Source organism: Suncus etruscus, chromosome 5, assembly GCF_024139225.1.
Source record: "Suncus etruscus isolate mSunEtr1 chromosome 5, mSunEtr1.pri.cur, whole genome shotgun sequence".
Taxonomy (NCBI): Eukaryota; Metazoa; Chordata; class Mammalia; order Eulipotyphla; family Soricidae; genus Suncus; species Suncus etruscus.
Window position 1 is genome coordinate 156,723,177 of NC_064852.1, and position 27,890 is coordinate 156,751,066.

General features: G+C 50.8%; 2 protein-coding genes and 1 non-coding gene across 3 annotated transcripts in view; 1 reads left to right on the plus strand and 2 right to left on the minus strand.

The window, feature by feature from the left end:
* Positions 1 to 27,890, minus strand: part of LOC126009489 (ly-6/neurotoxin-like protein 1) — a 245,391-nt gene that overhangs the window by 64,902 nt on the left and 152,599 nt on the right. The gene's annotated exons all lie outside the window — the stretch shown is intronic.
* Positions 8,636 to 8,768, minus strand: LOC126010112 (small nucleolar RNA SNORA51). The gene has a single exon (XR_007496248.1). It is a non-coding gene; the product is annotated as a small nucleolar RNA SNORA51 (small nucleolar RNA).
* LY6E (lymphocyte antigen 6 family member E) lies at positions 12,500 to 27,306 on the plus strand. Its single transcript, XM_049772969.1, has 6 exons — positions 12,500 to 12,567; positions 24,846 to 25,074; positions 25,193 to 25,300; positions 26,140 to 26,209; positions 26,350 to 26,469; positions 26,708 to 27,306. The coding sequence occupies exons 1-6, from the start codon at positions 12,500 to 12,502 to the stop codon at positions 26,920 to 26,922; spliced, it is 810 nt and encodes a 269-aa protein (XP_049628926.1). The 3' UTR covers positions 26,923 to 27,306.

Genomic DNA, 27,890 nt, shown 5'->3' on the forward strand with positions numbered 1-27,890 from the left:
AACACAACACAAAAGTGCCTTCTCATGCCGATATTTATTGCAGCTATATTTACAATAGCCAGAATCTGGAAACAACCCAGATGCCCAACAACAGATAAGTGACTAAAGAAAATGTGGTACATGGGCCCGTAGAGACACAGCGGTGTTTGCCTTGCAAGCAGCCTATCCAGGACCAAAGGTGGTTGGTTCGAATCCCGGTGTCCCAGATGGTCCCCCGTGCCTGCCAGGAGCTATTTCTGAACAGACAGCCAGGAGTAACCCCTGAGCACCGCCGGGTGTGACCCAAAAACCAAAAAAAAAAAAATGTGGTACATATACACAGTGGAATACTATGCAGCCTTCAGAAGAGATGAGGTCATGAAATTTTCCTATACATGAATGGACATGGAATCTATTATGCTGAGTGAAATAATTAAGAAGGATAGAGATAGACACAGAATAGTCTCTCTCATTTGTGGGTTTTAGAAAAGTAAAAACATTATTGTAATAATGCACAGAGACAATAGAGATGAGGGATGGAAAGTCCAGTTCATGATATGAAGCTTGCCACAAAGAGTGGTGAGTTCAGTTGGGGGAAATGACTACACTGACAACTACCATGACAATGGAAGTGAGTTAGAGAAACAGAATGCCTGTCTTACATGCAGGCAAGGGGTTGGGGAGGGGAGATGGAGGACATTGGGGTGTCCATTTTAGTCTCACTAGTTATAGAATAAACTCTGTGGGAAGACTCCAGTGGGGTTGGGTGACATAACCATTGGGCAACTTAGGAGACTTTGGGGAACAATTGTGCTTGTGTTTAAGGTTTATTTGTCTTATTTTGGGGATACTCGTACCTGGCAGTGCTCAGGAGTTATTTCTGACTCTGTATTCAGAAATTAATCCTGGCAGAGCTTAGGGGACTCTATGGGATGTCAGGAATTGAACCCTTGTTGGCATCGTGCAAGTCCTGAATCATGCATGTTATGAGGGGGAAGTTGTGGGCACACCAGGAGAAACACCGGGGAGCTTACCCCTGCACACAGTAAACGGGGCTTGTTTTCTGCACGGAAGTGATAAGACTCAGATCCAGGTGACCCCTTCACTACCTCATCCCCCAGTCAGGGTTCCATTGGTGGGGCTTTGCCCTGTTTCCCCAGACCTAGCTGAAGGCCTGTGCACTGGTTCCAAGGAGGGCTGGTCACAACATACAAACTGCAAGCCCTGGGCCTCCTCCCAAAGATGCCATCTGGGCTTAGATAGGAGAGACAGCTGGAGCAGCCGAATTTGTGGCAAAAGTTGACAAACCCAGATAATAAGACCTCAGACACAAGAGAGAATGAGGACTGGCTTTGGCGGGAAGGAGGTGACCAGGGAGGAATGAGGGCTGGGGTGGACACTGGAACATCTGAGGAGGAGGGGATGCTCTGGAGAGGGTGTGTGTGGGGTTATGTCATGAGCAAAGCTTTATATTTACAGCATCATAAAGCAAAAAACCTTGGGGCACTCAGGAGTTACTTCTGGCTCTGTGCTCAGGAATTACTCTGGGCAGGCTCAGGGGGCCTTATGGGATGCTGGGTATTGAACCTGAGTTAGCTGTGTGCAAGGCAAGCGACCTACACACCTTGCTATCACTCCAGCCCCAAGGGCAGGAATTTTACCTACCAGGAATCCTCCCCAGTTTTTTCCCTTTTAATCACTGTCTTGCACAATTGTTAATGAAGAAGTGTCATGCCGATCACTTCATGTCTTTTCAGCACCCAGTTCTTGTCCTGAGTGACAGACAACTTCTAACTATCACTGATCCCTTCTCTGGACTAACTACACTCTCCCATTATATGGGAAGCTTCCTACCATGGACTGATCCTCTTGGCCCTTTTCTCTTATTTCTAGATACTGTTACCATATTATCTTTTTTTTTCTTTGTTTGTTTTGTTTTTTGTTTGTTTTTTGTTTTTTGGGCCACACCCAGCGGTGCTCAGGGGTTACTCCTGGCTGTCTGCTCAGAAATAGCTCCTGGCAGGCACGGGGGACCATATGGGACATAGGGATTCGAACCAACCACCTTAGGTCCTGGATCAGCTGCTTGCAAGGCAAACACCGCTGTGCTATCTCTCTGGGCTCCCTTTTTCTTTTTTATATCCCACAAATTAGTGAGATTATTCAATATCCATCTTCCTCTGACTTATTCCACTCAGCATAATAGTCTAATTTCATGACTTGAAAATGACATTTTTGAAACATTGACAAACCAGGGGGGTATAGAGATAGTTTAGAGGTAAGAGCAAGTGCTTTGCCTGAGGCCAATCTGGCTTTGATACCATCCTACAGGATCCCCTGAGCCTGCCAGGGAATGATTCATGAGTGTAGAGTCAGAAGTCCTGACCACTTCCAGGTGTGGCCTCAAAATCAACCAAAAAAAAAAATTGACAGATCAGTCCTGAATGAGAAGATTGTTTGTTCCTGCAATTTTACAAACACACACACACACACACACACACACACACACACACACACACACACACACAAAATAAAAAAACAGAACTTGAGGACTGATAAGATCTAAGTTGTAGATTTCCTGAGGGGAAATGCCTGCTGTACAGAAAAGGGATGTTTCCTCAATCAAAAGACATTTAGCAAGAATCTTCCCCACCCATGAGCCTATAAACTGGCTGGACTTGTCCAAAGTTCAGCAATTGTCAACGCAAACAAACATGTTCTCCGAATAGTAGCTGGACATGGCTTGGCGATGCTCAGGGATGAAATAGTCTGGAAGCTGCAGCCAGATGGGAGCAGACTGGGCAGCAGGTGACAGAGGACCCCTGTGATGGGGACAGTGCTTTGGTGGACCAAAGGTGACAACAGGGTCAAACAGGGTCAGTTGTGGTGAGGGATTAATCCATTGATGAGGGATTGATCTGAGGGGTGAGGAATTGGCCCCGTGATGAGGGATTGATCCACTGGGGATTGACCCAAGTGGTGAGGAATTGATTCAAAGGATGAGGGCTTGATCTGAGAAATGATGGTTGAATCAGAGAGGTGAGGAACTGATCTAAGGCTGCCTGGCCCAGTCTTGGGAAGGTTCCCTTGAGGTCCCCAGAGAGAGGAGATGCAATGGCCTCACGTGTGTGGGTTGAACTGAGGGTGTTTCAGGGCTGAGTCCATTTTCCCACTCAGGAACCCCTCAGGCTGCTCTGCTGAAGGTGACTTGACTTTGACTAAACTCTCCTTTCTCTGCATCCTTCCCCACCACCAACTTCACCCACTCTCCAAATCTCTCAAAAATCTTCATTTCGGGGCCGGCGAGGTGGCGCTAGAGGTAAGGTGTCTGCCTTGCAAGCGCTAGCCAAGGATCAGGACCGTGGTTCGATCCCCCGGCGTCCCATATGGTCCCCCCAAGCCAGGGGCATTTTCTGAGCACTTAGCCAGAAGTAACCCCTGAGCATCAAACAGGTGTGGCCGAAAAAACAAAAAAAAAAAAAACTTCATTTCTACACAAAAATGAAATACAAAAATTCCTTCCTCACACCTATATTCATTGCAGCACTATTTACAATAGCCAGACCCTGGAAACAACCAAGATGCCCTTCAACAGATGAATGGCTAAAGAGACTGTGACACATATACACAATGGAATATTATGCAGCTCTCAGGAGAGATGAAGTCATAAAATTTCCTATACAAGGGTGGACATGGAAACTATTATGCTGAGTGAAATAAATCAGAGGGAGAGAGACACACACACAGAATAGTCTCACTTATCTATGGGTGTTAAGAAAAATAAAAGGCATTTTTGTAATAATGCCCAGAGATGAGGGCCAGAAGAACGGGCTCACAAAATGAAGCTCACTTCAAGGAGGGGTGAGTGCAGTTAGAATACCAACAAGTACCATGACAATATTAGTGAGTGAGAAAAGTAGAATGCCTGTCTCGAATACAGGCAGGGGGTCTGGGTGGAGGAATATGGGGTGCATTGATGATGGGAATATTGCACTGGTGAAGGGGGGTATTCTTTTTGTGACTAAAACCAACTACAGTCATGTTTGTAATCATGGTGTTTAAATAAAGATTTAAAAAGAAACATAAAAAAAACTTCATTTCTGAGGCTAAAATGATATAGCACAGCGGGGATGGCATTTGCCTTGCAGGCAGCCCACGCCCACCTAGGTTTGATCCCTGGCACCCCATAGGGTCCCCAAGCTCTGCCAGGAGTAATTCTTGAATGCAGAGCCAGGGGTAAGCCCTGAGTGCCTCTGGGTATGCCCCTAAAGTTCCCCACCATCTCCAGCAAGTAGCTGGGAGCAGCCCCTGAACACTGCTAGTTGTAGTCTCCCAAAACAGTGACCATGAAATCGTAGTCGGTTGGTCCTGTAAGCTTTGATAACAAACATACTGGCTGCATACTAATCCTTTGAAGAATGACATTCTCTTGTGTGTATTGGTGCCTGATTTCCCGATCCTGAGCCTGCCAGGTATGATTCCTGAATGCAGAGCCAGAGGAACCCCCTGAGCACTGCCAGCTGTGGCCTAAGAAAAGAAAAAATAAATAAAACCTAAAAAAATGTGTGTGACCCTTGGGTTCACAACACATGCCCCTAGGCAGCACTCGCAGCCACCCTGGTGGGCTCTGCCTGCAGACTCACTCCGCTTGATGTGTTTGTAAAACCTGTTTTGTAGAATCTAGGTGATGGGCCCCAGGATCAGCAGGGAAGAAGCAAGGGCAAGTGAGAGCTGGGATAGAAGAGACAGGGAGAAGGGTGGGAGCCATGACAGAAGGGAGAGGGGACAGAAACATGTCCTCGAGGAGCCTGTGTTGGGGAACCAGCCCCCAGGGCAGGCTGCACTATGCTGCACCCCGGAAACCCACAGTGTCTTGAAGGCAGGAACACTGCTAGGGAACCTGAGGCAGGGCAGCTGCACACTGCAGCATTTCTAGCCAGTGTCCGCCTGAAATAGGAGTAGAAATGAAGCAAAAGCAGCAGCAGAATATGCAGGGAGCTGGGGAGAGGCAGCAGATGGGGATGCAATGAATATAAGTGTGAGGAAGGGATTTTTGTATTTTATTTTTGTGTAGAAATGAAGATTTTTGAGAGACTTGGAGAGTGGGTGAAGCTGGTGGTGGGGAAGGATGCAGAGAGGAGTTTAGTCAAGTCAAGTCACCCTCAGCAGAGCAGCCTGAGGGGTTCCTCAGACAAAGGTACTGTCCAGATCAGAGCCCAAGTTGCTTCTTTTTGTGTTGGGGTCACACCCGGCGGTGCTAAGGGCTTCTTCCTGGCTCTGTGCTCAGGGTTTACTCACAGCTTCAAACTCAGGGGCCACTCATGGTAATGCTGAGGGAGGTCTGTGTGGAGCCGGGTTCAAACCTGCACCCTCCCTAAGGGCTACCAACCCTTGGTAGCTAACTGGGGGTTGCCTCGGCAGTTGTAATTGTCAAGGCGATGTTTACCTTGGCGCATATTGATGAGCAAGCAGACAAGCCTGGGGTCAGGGAGCCCGTGGCCCTGGAGTCCAATGTTGGCTGGTCTTGAACTTCTTGCTTTCACCTTTGGGTTAAAGTGGCACTCGAGACTCTATCTCTGGAAGGTCATAGGTGGGCCTCACAGCCCTGTCTGAGCTTGCAAGAGAAACTGCTGATTAGGAAAATGGACCTGGGTGGGGCAGGGCAGGCCATGGAAGCGCCGGGAGGACTGTCATGGGACAGCCTGACTCCAGGGGACCTGCTTCAAGCAAGCACTGCAGAATAACCCACAAAGGCCAGGCTAATGAGTCCCCCCCGCCCATCCACCTCATCCTGGAGCCCTCTTTCCCAGCACCTTTCCTGTGCCCAGGTGTCTGTTGGTGAACTTCTGCCCTAGGAGGAGGGTCTCCCTAAAAGGCAGAACTTGGGTCTGGGACCCCCTGTGCCACTGATGGATCATAAAGCTCCTTAAGATTCGGGCCCGGAGAGATAGCACAGCTGCGTTTGCCTTGCAAGCAGCCGATCCAGGACCAAAGGTGGTTGGTTCGAATCCAGGTGTCCCATATGGTCCCCTGTGCCTGCCAGGAGCTATTTCTGAGCAGACAGCCAGGAGTAACCCCTGAGCAACGCCGGGTGTGGCCCAAAAACCAAAAAAAAAAAAAAAAAAAAAAAAAAAGATTCTTTAACTCTTGAGCTGGAGCAATAGCAACAGCAGGGAGGACTTTCGTCTTGCCCACAACCCACGTAGGTTCAATCTCTGGCATCCCATCTGATGCCTGAGCCTGCCAGGAGTTATTCTGAGGGCAGAGTCAGGAATAATTTATGAGCATTGCCATGTAATGACCCCCCCAAAAAAACAAAAACAAAACAAAACAAAAATACCCCAAACTTTAACTTTTCCTAGGACCCTGCATTTCTGTGTCCCCTTCAGTGACGACTTTGTGTCAGCATAAAGGGGTTTGTTCGAGGGGCTGACAGACACTGTGGAGCTGGGCTGTGTCTGTGCAGGCAACATTATTTTCTGAAGGGAAGTCCTCAGCCTGTGCTCGATCCCCAGCATCCCACATGGTTCCCTAAATCTGCCAGAAGTGATTCCCGAGAACAGAGCCAGGAGAAATCCCTGAGTGCCACTGGGTGTGGCAAAGATTTTCTTGGTGTGCCAACATTTTTGTGGAGATACGGGTCCAAGATGAGGTAAACCTTGTCACGGTGGCCGCCCACATATCAGATAACCTTGGTTGAGCAGCAAAGATTGAATTTGATATGTGACAGGAATTTGTACTGATGATGCTTCCATCATAGATCTGGAGTCACACAAAACATCTTCACTAATTTGAAACTGACCCAGGAAGGACTTTCCAGGCAGCCAATCAGCAAGAGGAAACCATGCACTTGGGTCCGCAAAGTGGCTATCTTGGGAGACTGGGAACTTGGAGAAGGAATGAATTTAAACAAAGGACTAAACTAGGAGGTTTCCAGCAGACCATCCGACTAGCCTGTCACCCTGCAGACTGGATTGGAATCTCAGTCCAGAGTCTGTGGGTGTAGTGTCGCAGGGAAACCCTTTCAAATGTGTTTCAGGGACTAGCGGACAAGGACCGGGTCACAACAGGGGTGCATGTGTGCCAGGACTCCAACGAGGTCTGTAGCCTGAAAGACAAGTGTCTCAACCCCTTCATCGTTTTTCTAATTTTTCTTTTTCTTTCGTTTTTGTTTTTGTTTTGGGTCACAACCTGTGACAGTCAGGGGTTACTCCCGGCTTTGAACTCAAAAATCACTCCTGGCAGGCATAGGGGGCCATATGGGATGCTGGGATTAGAACCACCATCCATCCTGGATTGGTTGCATGCAAGGCAAACGTCCTACTGCTGTGCTATCTCTCTGGCCCTGCTTTTCAAATTTCTTATGGAAAAAAAAGAATCAAGGTTTGTTGAGTTTGATCATAGGAACTTCCGCCTAAGCAGATCATTTCACCGAAGTAACAACTAACGCACTTTGATGTAAAAAGGCCCACGAGCCATATATCCAAACCTGGTGAGTGGGTCTGAGGCAAGCCAGTCATGAGGGACCTCACAGTCTCTCTGGGCCCACCAAACAGAAACCTCTATTTATCAGTTCAAATTCAACCAGGCAGGGAGGGTCAAGTGAGAGACAAAAGTACTTATAAACTTAATCTAGTGAATCTAAGTGGACTTTTACATGTCAGAGGAAAGAGAAAGCTGGGGACTGCCTTTATTTTGAGTAAAAGCAGAGTGTAATCTAACAACCTCCACTCTTTGTTCAAAAAGTTGAGAAGGGCTACATAAATTTTGTTCTATTGTTCTCCAAAAGAGGTGAGAACCCCCAAAGAGGAGCTAGAAAAGTGGCTGTTAATTTGCATAGGCACAGTAAAAGTTGGGGAAATAAAAAGGAAAGAAACCTGTAGCATCAAGTAAGATGGTGAGGAAATTTTCTAATTCCTAGGAATCAATGCTGGTGAGGGTAGACTTGACTGTAAAAACTTCTTAGGTTAGATTGTGCATTCTCAAAGCAGTCAGTTTTTCCAAATTCTATCTTAAACATATCACAATTTTTTTTTCATGGACTTCTCTGAACGTAAACATTAGAACCTTTCTGCAGATACATTTAATTTGTAAACAAGTTTTTAAACATTCTTCTTTGTTTTTTTGGTTTTTGGGTCACACCCAGCAGCACTCAGGGGTTCCTCCTGGCTCTACACCCAGAAATCATCCTGGCAGGCTCGGGGGACCCTATGAAATGGAATGTCGGAATTCGAACCAGCATCCTTCGAACCAGCATCCTTCCATGCTATCTCTCTGGCCCCATTCTTAAACATTCTTACACCAAGCATTGTAATATGAGTCTAGAGTATCCAAGTTCCTTTTTCATAACTTCTCTAATCAAATTCATAAGAACATTTCTGAAGATAGAGTTTGAACATAAGTTTGCTAAAGAAATTTTATAATGAGCCCTGTAATAAGAGTCTATAGTATCCAAATTCCTTTTCCAGAGATTTCTGTGGACAAAAACATTAGAACATTTTTACGCATACTTAGTTTCAGAATAAGTTGCTAAATGTTGTACACAATGAAGCGTCATAGTAATTGGGAAACATTCGCTAGGATAGCCAAAAACCACTAAAGATCTAGTAACATTATGTATTTCCCCAGAACTGTGTAAACTAATATATTTTTTTGTTTTTGTCCCCCCATTCACAATACAGGCCAGGCAAAGGGCCTGGGTTGAGGTGTATATAGGGTGCATTGACTGTACTCCCTCTTTCTATACAGTCAGTGTAAAGAACACAGCTTGTGGTAAGAATTGGGAGGCCTTATCTTTTATTTTCTTTTTCAATTTTTAATATACATATTAATATATAATATATAAAATATATAATATAATACACATATATAATATATATATAAAATCCTTCACCAGTGCAAAATTCCCATGACCAATATCCCAAGTGTCCTTCCTGCCCACCCCACACCGGCCTGTCCTCTAGACCGGCTTCTACTTCCCTCAGAACTGTGTAAACTAATATTCAACCACTAGAGTTGGATATATAATTATCTGTTTGCAGTGGGGCATACAACTGAAGAGTAGTTATTAGGATCTATGCAGGCAGAACATACACAGAGTTTAACCAGCAACACAGAGACTGATGCAAATAGGATTAGGAGAGTAACCCAGAGCAGTGATCGGCAACTTTTTTTTCAACGGAGCCAAATCTCGCCAAAACCACGATAGAAATTGATTTTGAGAGCCACACAGGGTGCGCGCTGACAGAGGCTAGGAGCAGAGTCCCGACTCCTGGAGCGGCTGCCCGGCACACAGAAAAGCCGCATTAAAAGTGGAAAGAGCCGCATGTGGCTAGAAAGTTTTTTGGAAGTGTAGGAGGTTCTGAAAGCAGCTTCTCCTGGGTTTTGACTGGTTTCATCATTTTCACCCTCTGTGGTAGGCTGCTGAGGTCACCTGGCACAGAAAAACCTAGGCTGGAATCCAGGTGGGGAGACCCCGTGCTCATCTCCCTGCTGTTGGTCTCCCTCCAATAGGGCTGTTTGTTTGGCTTCTACCTCATCAGTGATCTCAATAAGCTGCTGCAGGTTGGGGGCTGAGCTCCTCGCACAAAGCGTCTGTGGCAGAAGAAAGGCAGTGGGCATTGACATCTGGGATGCTGCCTGGAGTCTTCACCTCTCTCCCCTTCACTGCCTGGTTCTGTCCCATCTGTGGTGGCCTCTGCCACCAGGGGTGTTGGGGGAGCTGATTGAGGCTGGGGGATGAATCGACAGAACCTATGTAGATTGGTGGCATATCTGCTACCTTTCACTGCCACTCCGCCAGGTCCAGATACATTAGCAGCTTTTGGTCCCTCTCCTGTCAGGACATCAAACTCCACAGTCTACCCATCGCCAGTGCTACACAAAAACTTCCTGGGATTGTTTCTCTTAATAGCTGTCCAGTGAACATTTTTGTTGTCATTTTTGTTGATAAATCTCTAACCATTCTGGATGAATGGTTGAACCATTTGACAGTACCCAGTACTTTGATTGCCAGCACTGCCCCCATCAGCTGGGGGGCTGGACTGCTGGGGATTCTCAGGCCCCACCAGGGCCATAGCCAGTCATCCAGGGGATCAGGCCTGTCCACTTCATTGCTGTGTGCAGGGCTGCCTGCCTCTGTCTGTACTGGCATCATCAGCTCTGTGCTGGGCTCAGAGCTGGTCTGGGGATTTCCTGCCCATCTCCATCTGTCTGTTCAGCTGCAGACTTGTGTTCGCTTTCTCTACTTGATTTCCGTGCCGCACCATGTGGCATTTGGGACTCTGGGGTGCTCTGGGGGCACTCAGGCCCTTCAAACTGTCATTCTGGCCCTGCCAGGCAGCACCCATGTCTCCAACGTCAAGTCTCCAAGGCATCAGGGTGCTGTATAGTCCCACTGAGGGCACGGGGCTGAGCATACAATTCAGAGGGATCTGGGTTCAGTACTCAGTGCCACATACACTGATTTGGGGCCCCAAATCTCAGAACCCCAGAAAAGTTTCATGAATAATGTGGCATCGTGGGGCAGTTGGGAATCCTGCTCAGTGAAACCTGCGGGGCCCCAGGAAACTCCATGTGGATGGCATAGGTAATGAATGCAGGGAATGGGGGTCCTCAGAGATCCAGAGATCTAGGGGTCCATGCTCTCAGCATGTCTCCAGGAACATCAGTGATGGCCACCAGGTAGAGCCAACTCCTGTCACAGACCCTGTCTTGAGCCAGGCAAACAGTGGCCTAGGTCTCAGGGGGTGGGGGTGGGGGGTGTCAGGAACAGGGCCCCGCGGTGTGGCCTCGGTAGGGCGCAGACCTTCTCAAGGCAGCTGTACCTGAAGCTTGTGGCAATGCCGTGCGTCCCCTCCCTGAGTTCTTTAGACAGGGCAGGAGCCTTGGGCTTCCAGGAGGAATGTGGGGCCCAGGCCAAGCTGGGTTCATCAGTGGGTGCTGATCTGTCCTGGAGCTGCAGTGGGGACAGCAGCTGGTGGACCAGGCCCTGTCTTGGCTGAGCTCAGTGTCCGTTAGGCTCGGCCACTCCATATTGGAGCCTGGTTGCCCAGAATCTACTGACCATCAGGGCAGAAGGCACAGCCCCCAGACAGGAAGGCAGTGCTACAAGCTGCAACGTGCCTCTCATGGGAGCCGGGCCTATCCCCAGGCCATCCTCAGTGCCTGACCCTTCAGTCCCCACCCTGGGATGCTCTGACCCCACCCATACCCCTATGGCCCTACTATGCCTACCTGCAGGAAGCCCTGGCTATGGGTATAAAATAGGGACCACTCGCCAGAGTGCAGCCAGTAGCTGCAGGAGACACTGACTGAGGTGAGAGAGCTTCTCCTTTAGCGCGGTCGGGGATGATGAGGAGGGGTCCTGGTCTCAGGGGGCTGTGTTGAGGGTCCCTGGTCTTGGGGTGGTGGGGAGGGGCCCTGGTCTCAGAAGGACTGTGGGGGTAATGGTCCAGGTCTCAAGGCGCTGTGGGGCCTCCCTCTTTTTACCCGTAGCAGGACTGAGATAGGACAATCCTGTTCCCAGGACCAGCCATGAGGGGCGCCCCCCTGTTCTTGCTGCTTTCTCTGCTGTGCCCTCCAGGTAAGTGTCCACACACACACACAGACACACACACCCTGTTCCATCCCTTCCCAGTTGCTGCTCAGAGAAGGGAGGGAATCTTTCTTTTGAGGGTGGTCAAGGCTGTCAGTTCTGGTCCCTGGGGGCCCTGAGGTGTCAGACCCTCTGACACCCCCTGACCACCTCCCTAACCTTCATTCACAGCCCTGTCCCTTAAGTGCTACACGTGCTTGGAGGTCCAGAAGCTCGGAGGTAACTGTCTGGAAAGCTCATGCGAGGGTCTCACCTCGGGCGATGTTGGCGTCTGTTACACCAGCAACCTGACCGTCACCACCATAGACAATGGTGAGTCTCTCTCTCTCTCTCTCTCTCTCTCTCTCTCTCTCTCTCTCTCTCTCTCTCTCTCACACACACACACACACACACACACTCACACACTCACACCTGTGCGCACATGGTAACACATGCAAGCATGTAACACGTGAGGCTGACAGGCTCTGGTGAGTCCACGGACACTCACCTGTGCAGGTCACACATGCTCCTTGGTGGCTGTAAGTTGACACGGACCCCTGCCACAGTGTGTGAATGGCTCCTGTTTCACTGGCTTCCTGTGCCCAGTGTTCCACCCACCAAGGCTAACAGGAATGACTAGGGTGAGTGGGGCTGCCAGGACCCCTCGCCAACGACCCCCATGCTCTGCCCACAGGGAAACAGGCCACAACGCATTTCAAAGGTTGTGCGGCCTCGTGCGAGGTGGCTAAGAAGGCAATGGAGCAGCTGGTCAAGGAGGAGACGCTGCATTGGGCTGGGCCAGAAGTCAACATAAAGCTACAGGGCACCAAGTGCTGTGAGACCGACCTCTGCAATGGGGCACCCCAAATCCTGACTCTACCTGGATCCATCCTGCTCTGCCTGGCATCCCTGCTCTGGGCCCTAGTCTGAGGACGCCTACTCCGGATGAACGCCAGCACCTCTGGGATTCACAGCAGCTCAGCCCACCGCTTCCAGATGAGCCCCCCCGCCACGTACACACGTAGACACACACAGATGCACACACTCACACATATGCACTCTCAGACATGCACACAATGCAATCTACATATCCATACCACAATGGCCACATAGATGCACATGTGTGGACACACATCCATACACTCAATACAGACATGTGCCTATGGATACAATCACACAGAACACACACTCAGTCCCATCCTGATCTTTGCATGTGCTGGGCTGGCCGGCCCAGAGGCGGACCTGAGCTTCTTGCTGCTCTCGTCCACCCCCGGCTTCCATTGACCCCATCCCCCCCACCCCCCCCCCTGTATCTCCCTGAGGCGATGGGGAATAAAGGCATCAATACTCACTGTGTTGGTCTGCAAGTGCTAGGAGGGTAACTGTGAGTTATCAGGCAAGAGTCAGGGCTACTCACAGGCACACCTCTAAGGGACTCCAAGGGAGGGCTAGAGTGTACAGTGCAGGGGGACACTGAAGCATGGCGCCACTGTAGGTCTGGGCTGATTGCTGGACTGACTGTCTGCCTTCCTTCCAGGCAGCATCTCAGGTACAGAAGGGATTTGGCCCCTGAGCCACATGGAGGGTCCAGAGGAGCCAGTCTCTCTTCCTCCGCAGGGACCCACTGGCACCCCCAGGGCCCTACCCCCAACCATCCTCACCCTAAGTGGCCCAGCTCAGGGCCTCAGAGTGGCCACTCTGAGAAGCGAGTCTCTGAGCTGGGGGGAGACACCTCCCACAGTGTCTTGGCTGGGTTCTGGCAGGGTAGCTGAGTGCTCTGGGACTGCCCCCTCTCCGGTACTTGCCAGTCTAATGTTTCCCACCCAAGAGAGGCTGGGCCTCCTCCTGGCAGCCAGGTAGTGAGGTTGCGTGTCTGCGGCATGGACAAATGTGAGAAGCGTGTGTGGAGGTTGCTTGTGGTGGTGGGGGTGCATGTGTGTGACCATGGCGTATGTAGGTGTCTGTGGCATGTGGTGTGGTGTGGTGTGTGTGATTGTGTAGGGTGCGATATGCGTGTGACTGTGCAGTGTGTGTGGACATGGTGTGATGTATTTGAATGGTGTATCCTGTACAGATGGGGGTGTGTTGGGGAGGAGAAGACAAGGGTCCTGCTGGGGAGGCACCTCTCCTCCTGCCATCATTTCCAGTTTCCATTTTCTGAGCTGTGCCTGCCACACCCCCAGCTGGCCAGGGTGCCCTTCCCCTGGGGCTGGGCTGCCCATGGGGAAGAAGCTGAAGACAAGGGAAGATGGGTCCAAGGTTACAGCCCTGTGTGCTTCCTGCAGGCACCTTGGGACAGGGCCTCTCTGCGGGGAGGGCAAAGTCTCCTCTCTGATCTCTCATTGAAAGATCAAAGCAGCAGACCCCAAATTCCTAGGCCAGAAAGACAGCAAGTCCTGGTGCTTAAACCCTGCCACTGGGCAGAGACCCCTATCAGGCCACTGGTACAGACTACTCACCCACTCCGTCACCCAACCACCTACTCACGTCCTCATCCACTCACCCAACCACTCACTTGGAAACCCACTCCTCTGCCCAATCACTCATCCAACTACCCACTTACTGCTCACTCACCCTCTTGCCCTCTCCTTCACACTCACTCACTCATTCACTCACTCATCCATTCACACACTCACACACTCCCCTTGGAGTTCCATTGTGTCACAGGACACTGGTCTGGGAGAGAGGAAGTAAGACTGAAAGGTCTAGACATGTGGGTTCAGCTTCCTGTGCAGTGCTTGGGGGAGGTGTGATCTGTAGGGGAATGTGAGGAGCTCCCCTTCCCTCCCCCCACTCTGAATAATGAGCCTGTGGCATGTCTAAACAAATCTGGGGTCACAACAAGGAGTGAAGAGAGAGGCCTTGCACCCTTCCTTGCACATATCCTTGACCCCCCTCGTGAGACTGGCTGAGGGTGGGTGACAAGGATGGGGCCAGCGGAAGAGGCTATTTTAGCCCCTTTAGCAAGGGACAGAGGAGTGGGGCTGGCCTGTGGCAGATGTTTGCCTGAGCTATGCACCACATAGGGCTGGTCCGGGTGTCCCCTGTACCACCAGGGCCACATGCGGCCGGCAGTGCTGGGGGAAGCTATGGTTCTGAGAGCTGTGTATTCCAAATCGAAAGTCATTGCTCAGGGCCTGGTTTCTGGTCTCCCTAACTCCTGTTAGAGAAGTGCTAGGCACTTCCTGGGGGAGGAGGGAGAGGTCCTTTGGCCCAGACTGAGAGCACAAGATGTGAGTCAGGACTGGCAGCAGGCCCTTCAGGGGCCCACAAGGGGTAGCAGTCACCAGAGAGACACAGATGCATCACAGCTGCATCAAGGCAGCAGGACCAGGCCTCAAGGAGACCCAACCAGCAAGCATTTCTTGCCACCTCCTCCCACACACAGTCCCCTGAACCATGCCCCAAACCCCAGCTCTAAGCACTTGCCCAGCTCAGGCATCCCAGGGATGTACTTGACCATGGCTTAGTGGGTACCCATATACCCATGGCCTTGTAGGACTGCTGGGGACTGTTCTAGGAAGGAGGCTGCAGACAAAGTGGGAGGAGAAAGGGGAATATTCGAAGGTCCAAGGGTTCAGACCGACTCAGTCTTCTACAAAGGTCCAGCAGACCTTTGAAAGGCAGCAAGCAAGTGAATGAGTCGATGGGTTTACAGGAGCCAAATGGAAATGAAGGCTGATGTGAGGGAACAAAAACATTTTCACTCGACTAACTGCTCTGTGCAGTTTCCACACTCTGGGGATTCAGGCCTGTTTTGTGTGGGGAAAGTCTCCATCCCTTTCCTTCACCTTCTTGTCCTGTGAATCAGTGCTGGTCTCCCTTGAAGTCCCACACTTGCATCTCTCTGCCTCATGAGGGCTTCAAGGTATTGGGGGGGGGGTTGGGGGCTTTGCTTAGCCACTGACTATTTCTTTGAGTCAAAACCATCAACTGGGAGCTGGAACAATAGCACCATAGATAGGGTGTTTGCATTGCCTGCAACCTACCATATAGTCCCCCAGCCTGCCAGGAATAATTTTTGAGCGCAGAACCAGGAGTAATCCCTTAGTGCTACCAGGTGTGGCCCCCAAAAACTAACACAAAACCATCAATTTGTCCCTTTGGCATTGCAGGCTGCATCCTTTAAGTAGCAAAGCCGGGCACTTGGAAGCTGGGGACCCTCAGAGCCAGCAGCACCCACCTTCACTGCTAGGCAAGGGGAGCCCTCAGCTGAGGGTGGTGTGTCCCCTTAATCTACCACCACCTCCTCAGTACCTAGGTTTATTTCTGGCTATTTTAGAGGTCCCCTCTACCAAACCCCTGAAGAATTAGTCCCACCTGTGGGTTCACAGGACAGAGCCTTAGACAGGGGCCTGGCTAGGATTATAATTACAAGTTGTAATTTTTTTCATATTTTATATTTTAATAATATATTTATTTTTAATTTTTTACTTTTTTATCTTTTATTTTTTATTTATTTAAAGAAAATGCATTACATAGTTGATATAACTGATCATAATACAATTGTTTTAGGAAGACCAAAAGCAACATGATTTAAAAAATAGAAAATTGAAAGAAAAACTAAAGAGATGGGAGAGAAAGGAAAGAAGAAAAAGTTCAGTAGCAAGTATCTTTTTGAAAATTATTGAATCACAATGAATTCATTAAAGCACCAGCAGAAAGTTTAGTAAGTCTTTTTTAAAGGATAAGAATTTAAAAAATACAGTAATAACGGTGTGAGAGTGGCAATTGTTGTTTGCATAGCCCAGCAAAACATGGGGAAAATGGAAAAAAAAAAAAAAAAAGCCTTGGCCTAAATACAAGGAGACCTTATCCCTGAAGTTTTCTGGCATAAGACTGGCTCTGGGGCCCAGAGAGATAGCACTGCGGCGTTTGCCTTGCAAGCAGCCGATCCAGGACCAAAGGTGGTTGGTTCAAATCCCGGTGTCCCAAATGGTCCCCCGTGCCTGCCAGGAGCTATTTCTGAGCAGACAGTCAGGTGTTTCTGAGCAAGGCCAGGTGTGGCCCAAAAACCAAAAAAAAAAAAAAAAAAAAGACTGGCTCTGGGTTCCAGGCATACTAGGTTGTCCAGCCCCTGAGTCATTCTCTGTGGTCCCAGTGAAATTTTTTCGCACATTGGCTGTTGTTGGTGTCAGGTTTCTGTCATTAAAGATTCTGGTTTCTGTGCATTTCCTTCGTTGAAGTCAGGATGATTTGGAGTGTCCTCTAGTTTCATCTCACCATTAGATGTTGTTGCTGTTGCTGAGTCATATGGGTGTTATGAGAACACTCTTTGGAGAAAGTCAATGCCAGGATAGTGATAGGGTCTTCCCTGGTAAAAGTTTGCTTCCTGGTGATGTTATAGACAATTGTGGTTGTTTCCATAAATGAAATCCATTGTTCAGGGATGTATGGGCAATGCCCATTCTTCTGAGGCCTGAGCCAAGTCATTATGCCAATGTTCAGGGTATAAGGCCAAACTGCATTACAAAATTTGTGTTCCTATCTCTATTAGATAAGAACTTGTTTGCATATGTAATATTTTCCCATTTTAACTGCTTATGCAAAAGAGGAACAATACCACAAGGTATTATTGGTGCCTCTGGGGACCAAGGGAACAAATCCAACAATCTCCTTAACTTGGTTCTAACATGAACTCTAAAGCAAAAGACTCTTCTACCAGAATTCCTTATTGAACAGATCACAAAGAAAAATAAACAAACAAACAAACCAAAAAAATCCAGTGGGCAAAATTGCTACTGTATAAGAGGATATTCAATAAGAGTTATAGGTTAAGGGAATACATCTAAGATATTCAAAGGAGATATTCATGTCCCTTTTATGTCATTAGAAATAGTCTGGGGAGGGTGTTGAATCCATGACACCATTTGGTCTGTGATTTGGCCTTCTAGAGTCTGCAAAATGACTTTCAGCAGTCCCATATCAGGAAATGTCTTTGAGTGGGGACTTCTCAGAAACCTAATATGGTAGCAACCACAGTTACACAGTGAAAGAAGATGGAGTACAGGAGGCCGCTGAGAGTAGATAAATAGGGACAGAGTAACGTTTTATTCTCAGGCTGGGAGTCTATTTTTTCACTTTGGGAGCTTACTGGCAGCTGACTTGATTGGGGATAATGATGTGCTTCATGAGAAGCCAAGACTGAGAGTAAAAATGGTTAAATGTGGGCCCGGAGAGATAGCACAGTGGCGTTTGCCTGGCAAGCAGCCAATCCAGGACCAAAGGTGGTTGGTTCAAATCCCGGTGTCCCAAATGGTCCCCCGTGCCTGCCAGGAGCTATTTCTGAGCAGACAGCCAGGAGTAACCCTGAGCACCGCAGGGTGTGGCCCATAAACCAAAAAAAAAAAAAAAAAGATTAAATGTGGGGTTATAGGTGGTGGAGGTGAGGAAGTAAAGGACTTCAAATATATATAAATATATAATAAAAATATAAAATATGAATAAGCTTCTGGGTGGTGAGCCAACGGAAGGAAAGTATATAACATAGACATTCTGTATATGACAAACAGATTAAACCCAATGATATCCTAATTAATTGTCTATACTAGCACCCCTGAGTGGTTTCAGAATGGAGACTAGTGGGAAGGAAACTTGCCTGTGACTTCCCGAAGCCAGTCCCTCTTGTGCTGTGTGGGAGTTGGGGAAAGCCTGGGTTCCCTTTAAACTCTTTCCTGGCACCCACCTTGCTGGCCCCTTGGGCATGCACCCAGGGATAACCCTGGAGTCCGGGAGGAAGGAGATGGAAGGCTGTTGGGGTGGCCCAAGCCACCCCCCCACAATCCCTCTAAGCTTAGTAAAAAGGCCTTTGGCATGGAGGCCTGCCATTCCCCGTGCTGGCAAAAGCTCCCAGCCATTTTATATATATATAGATATATATAGATAGATATAGATATATTATACATATATAATATTATATTATAATTACATTATATAAATATATATGTATATTTGGTTTTTGGGTCACACCCGGCAGTGCTCAGAGGTTACTCCTGGCTCTATGCTCAGAAATTATTCAGGGACCATATGGGATGCCGGGATTCGAACCACCATCCTTCTGCATGCAAGGCAAATAAATGCCCTACCTCCATGCTATATCTCTCCAGCCCCCATAATATATTTATTTAATCACCATGATTTCAAACATGTTTATAGTTGAACTTCAGTTATTAAAAAGATAACATCCCCCTTTACCAGTGCAACCTTCCCAACACCAATGCCCCCTATCTCTCTCTCCTCCCCCTATATTTGAGACAGGCACATTTTTTTTTATATTTTTGTATTTTTATATAAATATTTTTTATTTCTTATTTTACAACTGGCATCCAAACAGGGATCTGCCTGTGGACATTTTGTAGACATAACTTGAGAATACGTTGCTACATAATAATACACAATAAAGCATCCTAGGAATTGAGAAACATTCACTAGGATAGCTGAGAACTTTTAATTCTCTAACAACATTTTGCATTTTCCCGGAATTGTGCAAACTAATATTAAATCACTAAAATTAAATACAAGTTTTCCTGTTTGCAGATAGCGGAAAACTTTTAAAACTTTAACAACATTATGCATTTCTCTGGAATTGTGCAAACTAATATCAAACCACTGAAGTTGGATACAAAATTTTCTGTTTGTAGGGGGGCTTAAAACAAAACAAAAAGATTCACACAGTAAAACACGATTTAACCAGCAATATAGTGACCAATGCAAATAGGGTCAAGAGATTAGCCTGAAACAAATTTAATTTTTTTTTTTTTTTTTTAGATAAACCAGGTGTAGGAGGTTCCAAAAAACAGCTTCTCCTCAGTGGAGCTTTGGCTGGGCTTCTTCATTTCCACCTTCTTCTGTGTTAGGCTGCTGAGGTCCTCTGGGATGGAAAGGCCTTCAGTTCCAGAGCCAGAATCTGGGTTGAGGGGGAGTAACTCCTCCGCCTGCTGCTGGTCTCCATCTTTGGCTTCTACCCCATCACAAGGTTAGGGGTCTGAGGTACTTGCACAAAGCACCTTTGGTAGGAAAAGGTCAGGGGCCTCGACCTCTGGGAGGCTGCTCAGAGTCTTCAACTTTCCCCCTTCACATCCTGTTTCTGTCCCTACCTGAAAGGCCTTTGCCATGTTCAGAACAGGTACCACATTCACCAGTGTTCTGGCGTTGGGCTCTGTACTCTCAGAGTTCAAGAACACTGATTAGCCACCAGGGGGTCAAGGAACATCATCATCATCATTGTGGCTTTCTTGGGCCCCTGGGTCCTGTGTTACTGTTCAGGTGCCAGTTGTAAAATAAAAACATAAAAATAAATTTATGAGTTTGGGGAGACCACCCCAGGCACCGTGTTTCTAACCCCTGAGATGGGTGGGTCTGATGAAGCAGGGTAGTGGCAGAGAAATAATATACCAAGAAGTCAGAAACTATATTCATTGGAATCAGCTCACTTTATTCCTCATGATTTTTCTCTGCCATGAGCTTTTCTATCTGCCCTGTGCTGCCTATGCCATGTGCTTTCTCTCCGGAGTTCAAAGCCAGACCCTTTCTTTATTATCCAGTACCCCACCTACTAGGGTGGGAGGAGGTCCTGTAATTCAGGTGAGATTTTACATACCAAAAGAAGAGTTTAGGGAAAAAAGGAAGTTGGGGAAAGGGTTACAATACATGATTAATGGGGGACCTTTGAGTGCCCACAAACTTGATCCTCATGGGTCAATGCAGCAGGCAGGGAGCACGTGGTCAGCCGGGCTACCCCACATCACTTCATGGTAGCCTCAGCATAGCCAGCCACTGCAAACCTCTGAGGTGTAGTGACCAGTATCCCAGAGCAACTTCCAGAGCAGCTCCAGCTTCCACCTGCGTCACACACCTGTCCTTCCACCCCCCTAGGATGTGGAGCAGCCTCAGGTGACATTCCTGGTGTGGTTAGACCGGCTGTTCGGCCAGGAATTAGAGGGAGTGTGTTTGTGTGTGTGTGTGTGTGTGTGTGTGTGTGTGTGTGTGTGTGTGTGTGTGGCAGTAGCAAGGAGGGGCAGGGCCATCGGGGCTGGGCAGAACAATGGGACCAGGAGAGGTCAGTGGGGCTGGGTAGAAACAGTGGGGTCACAGGGCAGAGATGGTGCACCCACATCCATGCCGAGAGTCTAGTGAGGGGTGGTTTGTTCAACTGTTCAGTGGCGCCCAGGGGCGAGGAAACGGTTCTCAGAACCAGGGTTGTCAGTGGACAAGGGATGGGCTCAGTCCCCTGCCTCTCTGAGTCCCGGGGAACAAATTTAGGCCCTGGATGAGGCCCCTCGGGGAAAAAAAATGCCCTGAATCTCTCACTCCACCCTGATAGCCCTGTACCACCTCAGATAAATGTACCCAAACACACACAGAATGGGCATCTTGCCCATGGGGGCTGGTCACCAGCTGAGTGTCAGGACAGAAGGATGAAGCACAGACTGTCAACCACAGGGATCCCCAGGCTCCCTCACCCAAGAGTAAACCCTGGGGAGGGCTTCACACTCATCCTGCAAGTCCAGAGCTTAGAAGGTTCCAGAACCATGTGCCAAGGGACAGGCACCATTTCTGCCCTCACAGTTGAGACAATTCCCTACAGAGAGTAGCCATGGCTCCCACATGAGGGATTTGCCCATTTCACTGCACTGTGCCCAAACTGGGCAAAGGGACCCAGGCACAGAGCCTGGCCCCCAAAGCCCTGAGCTGGGCCTCTCTCCACCTGCCCTGCACCCCTCCCCCCAGAACCCACAGGGCTCCTCCAGAAGCAGCTATAAAAAGTGGGTGTGAAAACACAGCAGCAGGAAGAGAAGCAGGTGAGGGAACTCAGCACTCATAAACCCAGGGAGGGCCTCTCTGAGAGAGGAGGGCACCTACCAGGGCCTGCCCACCCCACACTAGGGTTGCCTAGATCTCTGCAACCTATCCACCCTCCCATCCCCAGCTTCTGGAGAAGCAAAATCCACTCTGAGGTCCTGCTGCTCTGGAGACCTTTGTTGGCACCACACCCTAGACAGGCAGCCAGAGCAGCAAGGCTCAGAGACTTGGGAAACCCCAGGGAAGTGCAGGGACATGAGGTAGACTGAAAGGTTCTGGGGCTGAAGGTAGGACAGCTGGGAAGGCACTTGCTTTGCACGAGGCTGACCAAGGCCAGGTTCAATTCCCAGCATACCATATGTGCCCAAGCCCTACCAGGAGTGATCCCTGGATGTTGACTTGTGGGTTGTGCGTTCCAGAGAAGATTGTCCTACCCTGCCTGGGTAGGACAAGAGACGCAGATCTCTTGGGTGAGGACAGCAGACCAGAAACTCACACGGCCAGCTGTTCACCCACAAGCCAGTCGCTGTACCACGTGGAACCACGAGCCAAGATGGCGGCTCCCCTTCAGACCTCCAAAACAGCCTTTATTGAGAAAACCAAAGCCCACCCCCAAGGGAGGGAAAAAGGCCAGATTGAGGAGGCAATGGGGAAACATCTTTTTCACATGTCAATCTGTAGTACATGAAAAAGTTTCCATAAGATTATTCTTAAAATTGTGGTCTATAAAAATATTTCCTTAGGATTGTTCTGTGACTATTGCCCCACCTAACCCTTCCAGGTGGGGGCGCTGTGGAGTTGGCAATAAATGGCTTGATGGACAGGGGACAGGGGTACTTTTGCGAAAGCTGTTTGTAGGCTGCAAGAGGATTCTCTCGCTCTCTCTCTTTGCCCAATCTTTTACACCCTATCCTTCTTGTCTGTGTGGATTATTATTTGCTGCGGATAAATATTAACAAGGTCTCCCCCCTGAAAGGGGACAAGGGGATGGGAAATAATTTCTCATTCTGGGGACTGTTCTTGGATTCACAAATACCCAACAAAGGAGTTGACAGCACAGAGAATTTACATCAATCAAAGAAACAGATCTAATTAGAATATGAGAACCAATATGAGAACCAGTTCAAAGGCCTCTACCAACACCTGTATGCAGAGCCATGAGTCAGCCCTGAGCACTGTAGGTGTGGTCCCAAAAAGCAACAACAACAACAAAACCCCAAAACAGGAGGGAGATTTGGGACATTGGTGATGGGAATGTTGCACTGGTGATGGGTGGTGTTCTTTACATGACTGAAACCCAAACACAATCATGTATGTAATCAAGGTGTTTAAATAAAATATAAAAAAAAAAAAAGAAAAAAGAAAGATCCAAAAGAGGTTATCAGACCCAGGCCCTGAGGGGTTCCAGCTTTGGGGTGAGAAGATAATATAGCAGGAGAGTGAGATGGGTTACCAGTGATCGGCAACCTGCGGCTCCCGAGCCACATGTGGCTCTTTACACTTTTTTTTTTTTTTTTGGGTCACACGTGGCAGCGCTCAGGAGTTACTCCTGGCTCTATGCTCAGAAATAGCTCCTGGCAGGCACGGGGGACCATATGGGACACTGGAATTCGAACCAACCACCTTTGGTTCTGGATCGGCTGCTTGCAAGGCAAACGCCGCTGTGCTATCTCTCCGGGCCCGGCTCTTTACACTTTTAATGTGGCTCTTCTGTGTGCTGTTCGGCCGCTCCAGGAGTCAGGACTCTGCTCCTAGCCTCTGTCAGTGCACGCCCTGTGTGGCTCTCAAAATAAATTTCAATCGTGGTTTTGGGGAGATTTGGCTCAGTTTAAAAAAAAAGGTTGCTGACCACTGGGTTAGGCAGAGCAAAGAGTTTTTTCTTTTTCAAAATTATTTAAGGGCTGGAACAATAGCACAGCTGTAGAGTGTTTACCTTGCACTTGGCCTACCAGGAATGATCCCCAGTATCCCATATGGTTCCCTGAGCCTGCCATGAGTGATTTTTTTTTTTTTTTTTTTTTTTAGTTTTTGAGTCACACCTGGAGGCACTCAGGGGTTACTCCTATCTCTGCACCCAGACATCACTCCTGGCAGGCTTGGGGTATCATACAGGATGCCGGGAATCGAACTGGGGTTCGTTCGGTGTTGGCCTCACGCAAGGCAAACGACCTACTGCTGTGCTATCGCTCCGGCCCACCAGAAGTGATTTCTGAGCACAGAGTCAGGAGTAACCCCTGATACGGCTGGGTGTGGCCCAAAAACCTAAAATGAAATACAATAAAATGACTTTATTTAAGCACCATAGTTACAAGGTTGTTCATCATACAGTTGGGTTGTATTTTTTCCCCACAATTGCAAACCTGTTTATAATTGAGTTTCAGTCATGCAATGTACAGCACCCTTTATCAGTGCTCATTTCCCAATTTCCCACCACCAGTGTCTCCACTTATCCCACTCATTCCCTCTGCCTGCAGACATCCTCTTCCTCCTCCTCCTCCTCCTTCTTCTATTTTTCTTCTTCCTTCTCCTCCTCCTCTTTCTCTTCTTCCTTCTCCTCCTCCTCTTCTTCTTTGTCTTTGTCTTCTTTGTTTTCTTTCTTCCTCCTCTTCCTCCTTTTTCTTTCTTTTCTTCTCTCTTTTCCCCTTTTGACACCGTGGTTTGCATTCTTGTTGCTGAAGGGGTATCATGCAGGGCTAAGAGAGTTCACTAAGAGAGTGAGCTGGTTGGGCAGCCACAGCGAGGCCTCCCCTCCGGAGAGAGCACGGGCATCTGACCCTGGACATTCTGAGGGCTACTTTACAGACAGCTACTGGCTGCTTCAGGTGCTACAGTTCTGCTACAGTTGATTCGTTAGCCTTGAGATCCCAACGGCAGGAGACAAGACTCAGTTTGGGGAGGAAATAAATTGAATATATAATCCTCTAAGTGGAAGAGATGGAACAGTGCAGGGTGTTTACTTGGCACGTGGCTGAACCAGGTTCCATCATCCCCTGCATCCCACAGGGTCCCCCCAAGCACCACCAGGCGTGATTCTTGAGGAGAGAGCCAGGACTAAACCATGAGCACAGCCAACTCCCTCTCCCCCCACCCCAGCTTTTTCTAGGAAGAGCCATTCATAGGCATTTGAGGCCTAGAGGCAAAGGGCAAGGGTGTGTGGAGGGGGGGGGGGGGGAGCAAAGGCCCATCTCTGCAGCCTGCTGGGCACTCCTGGCCCGACCACCTTAGCTAGCCAGGAGGGTTTGGAAATTTGAAAATGGGCCTTCCTTAATATGGGCATCTTACTTCATTTTTTATTTTTTTGATTTTGGGTTTTGGCTCACACCCGGCAGCGCTCAGGGGTCACTCCTGGCTCTCTGCTCAGAAATCGCTCCTGGCAGGCTCGGGGATCATTTGGGACGCCGGGACTCCAACCACCGACCTTCTGCACGGAGGCAGACGCCTCACCTCCATGCCATTCCGGGGCCCTTATCTGGGCGTCTTATTACTGGAGGGGCTTGCTGGACGCCTCGCGGGTGGGGGAGCAGGTCGCAGCAGCTCTCCCGCTAGGCCAAGCAACCACCGGGGCTCCTTCCCCGGGGGCCCTGCGCTCCCGAGATAAGGATTCGGGGGGGACGGCGGGGAGAAAGCGGTCCCGAGGCCCGGCCTGGGCTCAGGGAGCACCACGCCCCGCACCCGACTGCCGCGGGACCGCCCGCCGAGAGTCACGCTCGGGAGGGGAGGCGAGGGGCGGAGTGACCCTGAGGCCCCGCCCGCGCCACGCCCACTCCCACCGCCTCCGCCAATCCCGACGCGGCCCCGCCCCGGCCCCGCCCCGGGCCCGCCCCGGGCCCGGGCCAGGCCCCATCCTGCCGCTACCCGGCGCTCTGCTCGCGCGGGCCTCGAGGCGCGTGGCGGCGGCGAGGCGTCGGGACCGGACGGGCTGCGCGATCGCGGGGCACCCAGCAGGTCTGTCCGTCCGCCGGCCGGGCCGGGGCGGCCTCCGGGGCCGGGGGCGGGCGGGAGGCGCCGAGAGGGCCGCGGCCGGCCTGCGGGATGGAGCCCCGCAGGTGGAGGGTGCGGGCGAGGCCGCGCTGTGCCCGGCCGGCCGGCGCTCGTGCGGGTGCTGCGCGGCCCCGGGACTGCCCGGCCCCCGAGGCCCAGGGCGCGGCTCCCCGGGAAGCCACGGGCGGGAGCCAGCCCGCGCCCAGCCCCGGGGAGCCCCCGCACCCCTGCCCTGCCCTGCTGGAGCTGCAGCTGGAGCTGGCCGGCCCGTGCAGGCAGGCAGGCAGGCGGGCGGGCACGCGAGCCGGGCGGGCGCGGCGCTTCTCCAGCCTCTCCCCGCCCCCGGCTCGCCCTCCCCAGCCCGGGCCGGCCAGGCCTCCGCGGGAAGCGGGACTCGGGTTGCAGTGCTCCCCCGGGCCTGGAGACCAGCCGCGCGGCACCCGGCTCCGGGACCGAACTTGTGCCCATCTGCTCTCAGCCCTCGGGCCTCCCAATCAAACGTCTGCAGACCCCTTCGCCCCCAGACCCGGCTCCCCGAAGCCATCGCAGGCGACAGCCCGCTGCAAGTTGGCCCTCCCTGCTGGCTCATTGTGATCTCTCCCGGTCCTTCATTCTGAGAACGCTCCTGGGTTCCGAGCGGACCAGAGCCCCCCACCCACCCCACCCCATCCCACCCGCCGGGCTATGCCAGCCAGCAGCCTGAGGCGGGAGGGGGCCGTGCCAGAGGCGCAGGAAGACACCTGAGCCTGTCCTCGAGCAGGGCTCCGCGGGTGCCCTGGAGCCAACCCTTCCTCTCCCCCCAGGGCTCCTGTGCCTTCAGGATGAAGGCCGCGCTGGCCCTGCTGCTAGTGGCACTGCTGGCCACGGAGCCAGGTGAGAACCTCGAACCTCGAGCCCCGGGGGGTGTTGCTTGCTCAGGGCGGGACACCGCATCCTGCTCCCACGGGGCTCCTTCCTTGCTGAGGGCAAGGGTCCCGCTGGCAGAGATCCCCACCACCTGTTTTCTCCCACAGCCCGCGCCCTGATGTGCTTCTCCTGCAGCAACCAGAAGAGCAACTGGTTCTGCCTGAAGCCCACCATCTGCTCCAGCGAAGACAATTATTGCGTGACCTCGACGGCATCGTTGGGCATTGGTGAGCAAGGGTGGGCAGGAGTGCGTGCGGACCAGCAGGGGTTAGGAGGGTAGGTGAGGGTGGACATTCGTGAACTGCGTTGGGCATTGGTGAGCGAGGGCAGCATTGGTACCTATGGGTGGGCAGGAACGAGTATGGACAAGCAGGCGTGAGTGAGGAGAGGGAGGTGTGAGGGCAGGCAGGCAGAGCTGGCTCTGGACGCATCCTTCAACCTCCATTTGCCCCTTGTTCGGTGCAGGCGAGAACAAGGCCTACGAGTTGAATAAAGGATGCTCACCCATGTGTGCTGGGGTTGGTGTGGACCTCGGCTTGATGTCCGTGGGCACCAGATGCTGCGAGAGCTTCCTGTGCAACTTCAGTGCTGCGGACGGCGGGCTCCGGGTCAGCACCCCAGTGCTGTGCCTTGGGGTCCTGTTCAGCCTCTTGCAGGCCCTGCTCCGGCTGTACCCCTGATCTGTGCTCCTGCCTGCAGTCACTGCCCTCTTCTGGCTCCCTGCTACAGTGCCCGCCCACAGGAGCAGAGACCCCGTCCCCCCGGCTGTCCCCAGAGGGAGGAAAATGGGGACTGAGTGGCCGAGGGGCCAGGGACCAGGAGACCAACCAGCATGACCACCCCAGAGATTCCTACATTCAGCCCTAATGACATTCCGCTCGCACTGCCCCAGCCCATGGTCCATTCAGCTTGTCTAGTCTTGGGGGAGGTGGGGTCCCAGCTTCCAGCCTCAGGAACTGGCTTCCACACCCCAAATCCGTACCGCACCAAGTTCATCCATTCCCCCTCCCACACTGGAGCCCTCCACTGCTTTGGTGCCTCAATAAAGACATTCTCGCCCTCTCTGTCTTGTGTGATGGGACTGAGGTGGGGAGAGCAGGGGAGGGAGGTGGGGAGCCCAGGACAGCAGAATCCTCAGCTGGGGTCCCAAAGAAGCTGTGAAGGTGGACATATGTGTCCAGAGTATGGGGACATAATCCCCAAGTTCAGGAAGCAGGTGACCCTGCAGGAAGGAAGCCCTGGTGGAAGACTAAGCAGGACTAGAGACAGGGCAGTGAGTGCAGTGCTGACTTTAGCAGCAGCCAACCCAAGTGGCACCCTGACACAGTGAAGGTTTCCCACGAACCCTGCCAGGAGTGATCCTGGAGTGCAGTCAGGAGTCAGCCCTCAGCGCAAATAGGGGTGACCTACACTCCACAAACTCTAGAAATCCATGGATCTGCTTGGGGGAGATCAGCTATGGAGACCGGCCATGGGGGGCTGGGGCTCATTTACCAGAACACAGGGCAGATTGTTGGAGGGTGGAGGTGTCTGATCCAGCCACATACACACGGTAGCCTGAGACCCCAGAATCCCCTCTGAGAAGCCCTTTTCAGGCACAATCCGCTGGCAGGTGCCGGGCATGGGGTCTGCTCACAGGAGTGTCTGT

Excerpts from the sequence above, each read along its gene's own strand:
- LY6E (XM_049772969.1), top strand. The coding sequence starts at position 12,500 with ATGAACGCCAGCACCTCTGGGATTCACAGCAGCTCAGCCCACCGCTTC. Across the intron at positions 26,210-26,349 it reads ACTGCTGGCCACGGAGCCAG|CCCGCGCCCTGATGTGCTTC; the intron begins GTGAGAACCTCG and ends TTTCTCCCACAG. Across the intron at positions 26,470-26,707 it reads GACGGCATCGTTGGGCATTG|GCGAGAACAAGGCCTACGAG; the intron begins GTGAGCAAGGGT and ends TGTTCGGTGCAG.